Source organism: Trachymyrmex septentrionalis, unplaced genomic scaffold, assembly GCF_001594115.1.
Source record: "Trachymyrmex septentrionalis isolate Tsep2-gDNA-1 unplaced genomic scaffold, Tsep1.0 scaffold6, whole genome shotgun sequence".
Lineage (NCBI taxonomy): Eukaryota > Metazoa > Arthropoda > Insecta > Hymenoptera > Formicidae > Trachymyrmex > Trachymyrmex septentrionalis.
The window spans coordinates 2,357,550-2,370,929 of NW_017305778.1; the positions used below are offsets into that span (position 1 = coordinate 2,357,550).

At 26.1% G+C, this 13,380-nt stretch overlaps 2 protein-coding genes across 2 annotated transcripts in view; both read right to left on the minus strand.

The window, feature by feature from the left end:
* The window catches only part of LOC108752210, a 23,768-nt gene extending 20,847 nt beyond the window's left edge, over positions 1-2,921 (minus strand). Inside the window, 9 exon segments of the mRNA XM_018492887.1 lie at positions 261-458; positions 530-622; positions 767-911; positions 993-1,115; positions 1,211-1,437; positions 1,536-1,575; positions 1,614-1,654; positions 2,255-2,417; positions 2,782-2,921. Coding sequence (XP_018348389.1) covers positions 261-458; positions 530-622; positions 767-911; positions 993-1,115; positions 1,211-1,437; positions 1,536-1,575; positions 1,614-1,654; positions 2,255-2,417; positions 2,782-2,843 — 1,092 coding nt within the window. The 5' untranslated portion in view covers positions 2,844-2,921.
* A 1,003-nt stretch (positions 2,922-3,924) lies between these two features.
* On the minus strand, positions 3,925-12,070 carry LOC108752211 (lysosomal aspartic protease-like). Its single transcript, XM_018492888.1, has 14 exons — positions 12,012-12,070; positions 11,132-11,364; positions 10,498-10,616; positions 10,213-10,412; positions 9,973-10,095; positions 9,739-9,889; positions 9,503-9,598; positions 9,261-9,417; positions 5,623-5,741; positions 5,343-5,542; positions 5,087-5,209; positions 4,446-4,590; positions 4,240-4,332; positions 3,925-4,121 (listed from the first exon to the last, which is right to left on the minus strand). The coding sequence occupies exons 1-14, from the start codon at positions 12,068-12,070 to the stop codon at positions 3,972-3,974; spliced, it is 1,968 nt and encodes a 655-aa protein (XP_018348390.1). The 3' UTR covers positions 3,925-3,971.
* Positions 12,071-13,380: the final 1,310 nt, after the last annotated feature.

Below are 13,380 nucleotides of genomic sequence, written 5' to 3' on the forward strand. Positions count from 1 at the left end.
AATATTCTATAACAGTATGATAATATAAGTAGAAAGAATAATATATATTTTTGTATTAAATTATTAATAAAAATAATATTACATTTTTTTTTAATTTTTTTAAATATCACATATGTATTTATTTAAAAGTATACCATTTAGATTTTTAGGTAATCACAAATAAAAATTATAAGATAATAGACATATGAATCAATATTCTAAAATATTTGTCTTAATTTCTTGCTCATTATTGTCATTTAAATATTCTAACATTTGTATACAAAAAGATACTGTAAAAAGATACGAATTTCTTATTAGTTCTTAGAAGCAAATCCGATCCGGTCGTTCTTCATGTCGAACTCGATAAAGTATCGACGTATAAATACATTTCCCAAAATCCATATTGATTCCACATATTCATCATTGGAATGTAGACTCTCAAAAGCGCTTATACATTCCATAGTATCGTTCTCTGTAATCTACAATAAATTAAATACAGCAAGCCATTTCTATTCTAAAACAATTTAAAATGTAATTTGATGTTATTTACGGAATAAATATAATCTGTAGGAGTGACTTCGAATGATTTACCACCTATGAAGAAAGTGATATTGGGTAAGTAAAGAATCCTACTGCAGTCCACCTTTAAATGAAACTTAATGTTAGTAAACTATATTAATGTAATCAGTAATATATTATACGTTTATTAATATATTTCGTAGTATATTTCATAATTTATTTAATGGTGGAAGAGAGCTGCCACTATACGAAAAGTGTCATTATTTACAATTATTTTTTCGTTAATATAAGTAGCTCCGATCAGTTCGTTAATAATTTCAATATCCAATAGTGGTCCAATTAACATATTAGTACCCGTGTCGACAATAGTTTCACAGCTATTCGAGCACAAACTGCTATGTCCTATTTGAATCCTAAAGTGCGATTGTATTAACAATTATATACAATTTATTGCTGATACACACATACATGTAATATAGAAAATAGACACCTACTTATCCATCGTAAATTGCCAGTATCCTTTATGAGTAATATTAACATATGTAAGCTCGTCTAAATAATGATTGGGATCGGAGCCACCCAATATCAGTTCACCAGCAAATTTGGACATAGAATTTCTGTACAAATTATATTTATTTTTTAATATGAAAAACAAATTTTATATTGTAATATAAGAAGACAAACTATGTAAATAAAAAATATTTTTAAACACCCGTAGCGCATAAAGAATAATACATGCCGATTTAGATAAAAACTAAAAACTGGCTCCACCAAGCCTTGTTTAATCATGTTATTAAAAACGGGAGTCATTCCTGTGGCAACTACTCCTTCGGGGTATCCCATTCCCAAGATACCGTCGAATGTTGCATATAACAAGGCGATTCCCAATTGGCTTATTGCTTCCCCGAATGTTTGATTTTGAATATTAACGCCAGCAATCTACAAGGAATCGATATAATAATTTTTAGGAAATTTTTATAAATTATTATTAAAACTATATAGAATACTGTAGTCTTGATGATGACTCACATACTCACATTCACTACATCCATAGATAAATATCCAGACACCTTACCACTCTCATATGAAATATTGAATGCAGTATCATTTTCCACGTATGTACTAGATTTTTCGTATTCATATCTATTATGTGTCCCTGTATGAAATAGTACGTAAAAGTACATTAATTAAAAATTCTAGACATTAATTTTTCTGTATTAATTTAAATATATGTATAATTAACAATTGTTAAATCATTAGGTATATTTATATATTTTGCATTAAAACGTGATTTGTAACTTGTGGCATAGTTCGTTTGCACTCTTAGAATAAGCATGATAAATAAAATAAATCGCATGTATAAATTGTGAAACTTAGCTTAGATAATATTTATCTGCTCGCTGATTTTAATTTTCATAATATTGAAACTTTTAATATTAAAATCTTTAGGTTTCCTTTCACTATTTTAAACTTTACTATAGATAAAAAAGATACAATTCTACAGCATCGTCCCTATTTTAAATCTTTACGTCAATTATATCATTTTGACATGAATAATTTAAATAGAAAAGCAATAAAAATTATTTCCGTATGTACAATAATAATATTGTTAAATACAAATGTAATTTTATATATAACAAATAAAATATTAAAGAAATAGCGACGTTAATATGATATACTCACAGCAAGCAGCGTTGTTCAGATCACAGTTTGAAGACGCTACCCAGAAATCTGAGGAACCAGTGTCGATAAGTACTTTAAACTTCTGCGGTGGAGTTCCGATTGTGATAAAGCCGTAGTACGAAACATCGTCATCATTAAATAAATGTTCCCTTAAAACGCTAACACTTCTAACTAAACGATGTCGACGATCGATGCCAATCGATCTTTGAATAGAGTTTGTTTTGTATAACGAAATTCTTAAAGTAACATAAAGAAAATTTTATTATATTTTATGTATGTATGATTATACGAATATTATACAATATATACAAATTGAATAATCATCTTCAAACGCTTTCTAATTTTGAAAATTAATAAAGCCTCAATAATTTAGTGTCAATAAATAAATACTATCTTTATTTATCAATTTATGTATTACATGATACTATTTTATATTCGTGACGCTTATCTCATTTAAGCCATGATAAAGAAAAAGTGCAAGCCTCGAAGAAAACCTCAAGCATTTTTTATCTGACATATAAAATACAATTTTTCATAAATTTGTTCTAATTATCATTGGAGTATTAGTCGCAAATCTTCGTTTACATGTGCTCAGCTCACCTTCGCAATTCCGCGTTGATCAGCACAGCGAATGCGGCGATCGTCACAAAAAGTCGGAACATGTTTTTCGAATTTTCTGATGATTAAAGTTGCAAGAACTAAAAAGATTTTAGGGACGTTGTAATTCTCTTTCGCACGAAGTCTTTCTCTTCACAGTCAAAACGCATAACAGAAAAAGGATGTACTTGATCAATTATTAGTACTCCCAATATAAATACTGTTTATAAATAGAAAAGATACAATATTTATATACGAGCTTATGTATGTACGTTCTTGTGTTTATAACAGAGTGAAAAGTATGATAGAATGCGCGAAGCGTTCTAAAAGCAATCTTAATAGCTCAATCTAATATATAATATTTTAAAAAATTATATTTTTCATATACGCATACTTCACATATACTCATTAATGAGTTTCGATAAATTTAAATAAATTTAATGATTATTAAAAAAGATGAAATTAATATTTGAAAGAATATTATTGTCTTGATAGGATAGTTTAATTAATATTATAAATATAACGTTTCCACATTAAGCTTGAATAATCATACATTGCAATAAACTATTTCAAAATTCTAAGTATTTTTGAAATTTCCGAGAACATTCTCAATGTCAAAAATGATTTTAAATTTTTAAAAATTTTCTACATTTCCAAGAATTTGAAATTTTTTGCTATAAAGACTTAAATTTTTAATAATCGGCAAGATATTGAAATATAATTAGGAACAAAGTAAAATAAATATATTTCAATTTAAAAAAATTATTTTTTTTACAATTACATTATAAGTAAGATTATGATAGATATAATAACATTATAGATAGAGATAAGTAAGATTATGACAGAGATAATAACATTATGTTTAAATATTGAAATATTATTAAAACTCACTAGAATATAATTATAAATAAGTAAAATAAAAATAAATTATATACGTTCTTAATCAAATATGTAAACGTGTTCTCAAAATCGAAAACAGATAACATATACTTAAGTCACATATATAAGATATTTTATTTATTTTAGAATAATGTTGTTTAGGAAATGTGTTTGAAATATATAAATAAATTATAAATAAAAAATAAGCTATGAATAGAAATCATTATTCAAAAAAATTTGTCTTAATTATTCATTTATTACTGTCATTTAAATCTTCTAACATTTAGAAGTAATGTTGAAAAGTCAATCGATAATTATTTTGCAGGGGCAAATCCCATTCTGTGATGCCCCATATCGAACTCGGTATAGTATCGTCGAAGAAATATATTGCCCAAAATCCATATTGGATTTTCTACATAATTTGTCTGAAAGAAACTTATGCACTCCATCTCATTTTGTTTATTCTACAATAAATTAAACAAGCATAATATTTTCTATTATAAAACAATTTAAAACAAACAAAAATGATTTTGTAATAATATTTCTTTATATTCTAAACGTTATTTGATTATATATATTTACCTTAAAGATATAATCTTTACTAGTGAGACTGAATATTTTACCGCCTATGACGAAATCAATATTGGGCAAATTAGAAATCTGATCACAGTCCACCTTTAATTTAGAATTAATAATCTATATTAGTAATATATCACAAACATTTATCTATTTATTTTAGAATGTTGAAAGAGAATTGCTACTGGAAACAGTTGTTATCTATTATTTACAATTGTTTCGTCGTTAAAAGCAATAGCTCCGATCAGTTCGTTAATAACAGCGATATCCCATGATGGTCCTATTAGATCGGAGGTGCTCGTATCGATAACAGCTTGACAACCATTCTCGCATACGATGCTACTTCCTATTTGAACTCTACATTATGACAGCAATAATAATTAGATGGTATATAACTAGGCAACAATAAAGATGTATCCTAATGGCTGCATTAAAACAATTCTTATTAATTTTGTGATGCTGGTAACGAATATGTCAAATTGAATTAAATATTAGCTTTGGTTTTCATAATACATTAATTGTAAGTATTAATAATCTGTCTTGTAAATGATTATAAATATTAATAATCAGATATCACTGTCCAACGCCTTGCGATACAATAATAATCGAGTAGTCATTTTCGATGTATTTTTATCTGCTAACTACAAATTTATTGTAAATACAAACTTGACTATTATGTCATAATTAAAAAAAAATAACGTCAAAAAAGTGTTAAACAAATTGATTAGTGTTCAACAGACAAAAAATTCGAAATTTCTGGTCATACCCACGATAAAAAGAAAAAATTAAATTTTATTGCCCAATGCAATCTGTATAAATCGACATACGCATAATTTAGAAAATAATTACGTACTTGTCTATGGTAAATTGCCAGTATCCTTTGTGGGTAACATTAACATACGTAAACTCGTCTTCATAACGAGCGGAATTTGAACCACCCAATATCAATTCACCACTTGTCGAGTACAAAGGATTTCTATACAGATTATATTTTTTAAATATTTTATAGAAAGATAATATTTTTTTAATATATGAAAAGACAAATTTTGTATAAGAGAGGAAGCAAACTATTTAAAATATTTAAATTTAAAATATTGTTAGATACATACCGATTTATATAGATACTAAAAACTGGTAGCTCTACCAGGCCTTGTTCTATCATGTTTATAAAAACGGGAGTCATCCCTTCAGAAGATATCTCAAGGTAACCCATTCCTAAGATACCATCGAATTTCGAACGGGCAAAATTGGATCCCGATTTGGTTAATGCTTCTCCAAATGTTTGATATTGAACATCAAAACCAGCAAACTACAAAGTTAATGTTTTTTTTAGAAAATCTTTATAAAACTTTATATAACTAAGATGGAATAAGCTTGCCTGATAATTACATTCACTACATCAGTAGATAAGTATCCATATACACTACCCCTGGTGTATGGAATATTGAACGGAATATTATTTGGTGTGTATGTGCTGGATTTTTTATTGTCATATCTATTATGTGACGCTGTAAAAAATAGTACGTAAAAGTAAATCAGTTGTTATTAAATATTCTAGAAATGAAATTCTTTTCAATAACTGTATGTAAATTAATAATATTTTAAATTATTAAATATATTAATACTTATATTTTTTACTTTAATACATGAGCTGCATTTTAGATCTATTAAAGATCATTTGTATATTTACAAAATAAGTATGAAATAAAATAAACAAACAAAAAAATAAACAGAATAAACCGCTTGATTTTGAACATATATAGTACCATAATATTTGTCTATTTAATAATTTTTATTTTTTAAAGAAGATTTTTTTAGAACTTTCAGACTTTAAACCGTTTAAAAAATTTCACATGAATGAAGAGATACAATTCTCTGGAATCGTACTTAATAATTATTAAAGTAAAAAAAACTATTAAAATTATTTTCATATGTGCAATAAGAATATTAAATACAAATATATTTGTGTAAATAATAAAATAATTATAAGTAAACTTTAAACCAAAGGATATAAACCAAATTAAAAAAAATATTCTAGTTTTCCACTAGAATTGTTAAAATGAACTTGATGCTAAATAATGCTTTATATGTAAAATTTCCGAAAACAAGTTCAAATTCTATAAACTACACTCTAATTCGATTTGCCGAATTTAAAGTGTAATCATAAACTAATGCTGGAAATAATATCATAAATCACATTGATTGTAAATTTTGATAATGATATTAATAAGCATTTTATATAATAGACTATCAAAGAAATAGCGATGTTATATAATACAGACTGTGTTCAAAAATCCACTGCTGGTATAGTACTGAAAACCTGCATTACATGCACTATAGTTTTTCAATGGTTTTTTCGATTAATTTTGAAAACGCAACCATAACTTACAGCAAGTAAGTCGACATTTTTTGGATGGTACCCAGAGATTTGAGGAACCAGTATCAATTTGTACTTTAAACTTCTGCGGTGGAGTTCCAATTGAGATAATGACATAGTATGCAGAATTATAATCATTAAACAGAGGTTGCCTTACAATGCCAATATTCGGAGCCAAAGTAATCTGTCGACGATGAATGTCAGACCCTCTCAAAGATTTTTGAATAGAGTGTATATTGTACAATGGAATTCTTAAAAAGCAATAAAAAAAATTTATACGTATACTTATACGTACCACTTATAAGTGAATAATACGCATATACATATAAATTATACAGCATACGTACAAACAAATTTTGAAAAAATCATCTTCAAATATTGTATATTTTTAAGAACTATTAAAGTTTCAATATTTTGATATTAAAAAATAAATATGCTATCGGGATTAAATTTATTTACACATTAGAATAAAGTTTAGGTCTTTTAAATGCTTCATTCGTAATGCTTATGTGTTTTAAGATGTAATAAAGACGATAAAAATGCAAGCCTCAAACTTCTTTACCTGCTGACTTTACAACCGAACAAAGTACATTTTTCTACAGATTTATAATATTAACATTTATTGCCAATGCGTTACATTTGCTCACCTTAATAATTTCGCGTCGATCAGTACAAATATTGCGACTGCAACAAAAAAACGAAACATGTTTCCCAAATTCTCTGATAATTAAAACTACAAAAATCAAGAAGGTTTCAGAGATGTTGTAACTTCTTTTCAAATCAGGCTACAACCAAACCGCATAACAGAAAAGAAACAAAATCAATCATTAACGCTTATATATATTGTATATATGCTACTTATGTCTGGAGACACGGTAGCGCTATGAAAAGCGAAGCGTCATGATATAAGCTTACGTATATACATGTTTTTATTTAAAAATGTGAGAAGGACAAAAAAGGACGCAAAGCGTTTTAAAAGCGATAACAGTTCTTTTCATTAATCTAATTTCTAATTAATTTTTTAAAAAATTCTTTTCGCACATATTTCGATTATACGTATAATATTAGTGTAATTATATATTTTAATAAATTCAATGATTAATGAAAAACAAACGAAATATTAATCTTCGAAAGTATACATTGTTTTCCTTGAAGACATAGACTTATGCAAGCAGTGGTATAATATGAAAAGGATACTTTCGTTCCGTTTGATAAAGCACATTGTAACAAAATACATTACTATGTATTTTAAGTCAGCATAATATTTTCAGATGCTTTTATATCATTTTTTTGCACATACGTTATAACATGTAAAATACTCACAATTAACATTTAATTAGAACTCTGTTTTTGCATCATGAGAGATACGTCCAAAAGATATATTTAATAAATTAAAAAATAGACTTTAGAACTAATTATAAGCTAATGAGCAATTATAAGTTAATTAACAAATGTACAAGAACAGAAAAGTCTGTAATATTACTTGTACACAAATCTGTATTATTATGAAACCTAAAGAATTTATATGGCAAATACTGTATTTTCTTTAAAAATAAATATATCCAAAATATCTGGTTTCCGATAAAGCAGTCACTTTTAAGAACTATAAGATTCAATTATAATAAAGATAATTATAATAAAGATAAAACCGGATCTATTAAAACGAATGCTAAATTCCGTAATGGTATCGCGTTACGCAGAAGTCACGTAAAGAAAAAAGGAAAAGTAAGGAATTCATTAAGAATTTAATAAACATTGCTTATATAAGGGATATCAATTATACTATAAGATTAAGGATATTATTCAAGATATTATTAAAGAGAGATTAAGTTGACATATGACATCCGTAAAGTTTTGTTCATTATACTAATGAGCTAAAAATTTCTTTATAAATCGATTCTTGAGAGAAAAATGAGAAACTGTTGGCACATAAATGACACATTTCACAGAATGTTTAACTTACTGTTCTAGCTATTTTCTTTTATTATTATTATTGAGTTAAACATTATCATTATGTATTGATATTGTATTATGATTAATTTTTTCTGTAACTTAAAAGCAATTTTAGTGTTGAAAAATTCCAGTTCTTATATCGGTTCGATTATCTTTTTTCGTCGCATTTTATTCAGCACTATTTGTAATAGTTCCTTGTAAGTTTTTAAAATACGTTTAAATGCAAATTTATATTTATAATAAAAATATTAAAAATGATAATTATATAAAAGACAAATGTTTATGATGTATAAAATAGTATTTTTTGAATTATCATATTTAAGTAAAATTGAAGGGTTAATATATAAAATCAACATATCTACATATGATAGGAAATATATATGACAGGAATGTATACTTTATTTTAATAGACTTCAATATATTCATAATAATATCATGTCATAACACAATATTATACTAAACGAATAGATTGTACTAAATCAATAAAAATAATGTTATATATACACTTCTGTTGTAATTTTCACATATATATCTAAGAACCGCATAGACAATCACAAAAATTCATAAGGTAATAAACATAGAAATTATTGTTCCATAAACTTTATCTTAATAATTCGCCTATTATTGTAATTTAGATCTTTCCAATATTTATCTATAAAAATGTGTGAAGAGAAATAAATTTCTTATTATTCATTACTCTTCACACAGGCGAATCCTATCCGGTCATGCACCATGTCAAACTCGATATAATGCCGACGTAAAAATGCTTCACCCAAAGTCCACGCTGGATCGCCCTCATACTGATAATCACTCACGAAGGCACTCATACATACCAATTCATCGTCATGCATTTCCTACAACGAATCAAATATGACATGACATTTCGATTCTAAGAAAATTTAAACCGTCACACATTTGAAAATATAATATTATATTTACCTTAAGAATATAATCTTTACTAAAGAGTCTGAATTTTTTAAAACCAGCTATGATGAAATCGATAGAGGGCAAATTATCAGTCTTGTTGCAGTCCACCTTTAAACAAAGCTTAGTATTAGTAAATTGTGTTAGTGTAATCAATAATATATCAAATTTCTATTAATATATTTCAATAATCTATTAAATTTATTTAATATTAAAAGAGAACTGCCGTTGTAATAAATGTCACTATTTACAAATATTCCTCTCGTAAAATTATTATGATCAGCTCCTATCCGGTTATTAATAATTGTGATGTCTGTTGATGGTCCAATTATCAGAGAAGTACCTGTGTCGACAATAGCTTGACAGGTATCCTCGCATAAAGTCTTATCTTCCATTTTAATTCTACAGTGGAATAGCATTACTATTTATCTGGCATATAATTTGTAGCTGACATACAATGTGCAATTTAAAAAATAATAACGTACTTATCCATAGTAAATTGCCAATATCCCTTTTCGGTAACATCAACATACGTAAACTCGCCTTCGTATAACCTGTCATCGGAATCTCCAAATAACAGTTCACCATCCCATTTGGCATTAGGATTTCTGTATAGATTATATATTGTTTAATGTGAAAAGACAAATGTTGAGTTTGAGAAAACAAACTATTTAAAAGAAAAAATATTTTTTAGACACGCGTAATGTATACAGAAATATACGTGCTGTTCAATATAGAAACTAAAAATTGGCTGTTGCACTAGCTGTTGGTTAACCATGTTGGTAATAAGTGGAATCACTCCTTTAGTAGATAATGATGGATAACTCAGTCCCAAAATTCCGTCGTAATTTGCATATTGGAAGGAACTTCCGTACATCTCTGTTGCTTCCCCGAATGTTTGTTTTTTAACATCAAGGCCTGCAACCTATAAAAAAAGTGATGTGTTTCTTTAGAACACTTTTATACTTAACAATTGAGACTAAATAGATATTTGCTTGATGACAACTCACATTCACTAAATCAGTTGATAAATGTCCAGCAACAGCGCCATTACCGTATCGAATTCCGAAAGATCTACCATCTGGTCTATATGTACTGGATATCATGTGATCATATTTATTATGGTTTACTGTGTAAAATATAATACACGTAAAAGTAAATCAGTTAATACATTACAATTTTAGATTATAAATTTTTCTGTATCAATATGATATGTATAATTAACAATAGTTTAAATCATCAAATGTATGAATATTTATATTTTTTATTTTAATACATGATTTATAAAATCATGTAAAAATCATTTATTTCATAAGAATATAAGCGTGACAAATATCTAAATTAAATCACACGTAATTGAGAAACTCAGTTCCAAATAATATTTATCTGCTCAATGATTTAACTTCTTAAGCATTAAAACTTTTAAATTTTTAATTATTCAAAAAATTTTATTTGAAATGTGGATAGAAAAGACACAATTCTACATTGTCTCTATTCTATATTTCTATCGTTATACATCAACCATTAAAATAGAAAAAAGCAATAAAATTATTTTTATATATGCAATAATATTATTAAATATAAACCATATTTTTACAAATAATGGAATATTGAAGATATAACGATGTTATAGTATATACTTACAGCACATGCCGTGCCTTGTTTTGTGAGTACAGATATAGGATGGTACCCAGAGATCTGAGGAACCAGTATCTATAAGTACATTAAACGGCTGCGGTGGAGTTCCAATTGTAATATTACCATAGTATGCAATATCCCCATCACTAAACAGAGGTTGCCTTGCAGTTGAACGAGTCAGTCGATCAAAATTTATATCAATCGCTCTTCGCTTAGAGTTTACCTTATGCAACAACAATCTTGAAACAATATAAATAAAATTCCATATTATATTTTACATATATATATTGACGTACATATGTGTCATATATATACATATACATCAATATATAAATATCGTATAATAAGATATATATAAATTGATTAATCATTTGCAAATTATTTTTATTTTTGAAAATTATTAAAGCCTCAATGAGTTAGTATTAAGAAATAAATGTTATCTATATTTTAATTTCGCATCAAATAATGATTAATTACTTTAAATGCTAATTTCTCTATTCTTATGTCATCTAAAAGAACAATTGCTAATTTAATAGTTATTTGTCAAACATCAGACTGTATGCACCAAAGCATGCATCTATGCTTATCATTCAAAAAATCGAGCAAATCGTAAAATTCGATTTTAAATTACAAAAATTTACAAATCGAAGAAAACCTTAAACATATCTTTAGAAATAATGGAACATTGTATATTTGAAGAATTTGCATGCGATATTTCTCTATTTATAAAGACATTCTTGGTTTTTGCTGTCCATTTTACTCTGACATACAAATTACATACAAGTATATTTTAGAAATTTGTCCTAATTGTAGTTGAAATATTTATTTCGCAAATTATTAAAATATTTGCGAACGCCGTCACAAATCGATGTTTATACACGGTTACCTTCGATATGAAACGTTGAGTACGACGAGTGTCGCTATCACCACCAAATGTCGAAACATGTTTCCAAATATCTTGGTAATTAAAGATACAAAAATTAAGATTTTAGAGATATTGTAATTCCGTTTCAAATTTATCCACAACCAAAATGTACAATAGAAAAAGGACAAGTCAATCAAATTACTGTTCCGAATGCTGTTTATATACAAGTTCATATATCTGTTTGCATTTATAAAAAGGTGAAAAGGATAAACGTGCGATATGTTCTAAAAGCATTCTCCATAGTTTATAATCTAGTCCTTAATCATCTTTTAAAAAATTTTTCATATATAGTTCAACTAAGCGTTATTGTTTTTTATCGTTTCTTATATACTCATATTTCACATATACTCATTAATATGTATGACTTATTAACATGATACGATAAATTTAAATAAATTCAACGATTATATATAATTGAAAAGGGACAAAATTAATCTTCAAAAGATTGTATTGTTGACTTTGATAAAATGTTTATATAAACATTAAGTATGATATTTTCACGTTAAGATTGAATATAGTATCATATATTGTAACGGATAGAAAATTCTAAAAATTTTTCGTAATTTTCAAAAATATTTTTATTGTTAATAAGAATATTTTTAAATATTTTAAAATATTTTGATTTTCAAGAATTTGGGACTTTAAATTGCAAAAATTTTAATTCTCAAAAATCGGCAAGATAAATGCATTAGAAACAAGTTAAAATAAATTATAACTTTAAAAATTTATTTTTTTTTACATTTATATTATGAGTAATACTGTGATAGATAAAATATTATCTTTAAACATTGAAATTATTGTTAAAAACCAATAAAATATAATTATAAATATGTATAATATAGTCAATAAATTATATGTATATGTCTTTAATTAAATATTAATGACGTGTTCTCAAAACAAATAATATGTATAAATGCAATAGATATATACTTAAATTATATATAAGATATTTCATTAAATGTAGGATATTTATTTAAAATACGAATAAGTGGAAAAAGAAAGTAATAAGAAGGTATTAGATGACAAGTATAGATGATTGATTGTTTGTCGTTTATATCATACTCCTCAGTCTCTAACTGAAAATGCTGTTTCGACATTTGCATCCTGATGTGTTGTTGAAGCTACTGTTTATCAGTAGTTTGCGCTGAAAAAACTTTTTTAATCATTTTAATTTTTGATACATTTTTGACTGTTCAATACAAATTCATTCTTCATTTGTCTATTTTCGTATGTCACAATTTTGAAAAAAAAAACGCCAAAGGTGAAAAAATGACGATTTTAATAGTTTTCATAATGTTCATAGAAAAGCATTGGAAACAAATTATATATA

Coding starts and splice junctions, on each gene's coding strand:
- LOC108752211 (XM_018492888.1), bottom strand. CDS start 12,070: ATGTTTCGACATTTGGTGGTGATAGCGACACTCGTCGTACTCAACGTT. Junction 5,210..5,342: donor TTTAGTATCTATATAAATCG/GTATGTATCTAA, acceptor TAATCTGTATAG/AAATCCTTTGTACTCGACAA. Junction 4,122..4,239: donor GTAAAGATTATATCTTTAAG/GTAAATATATAT, acceptor AATTTATTGTAG/AATAAACAAAATGAGATGGA.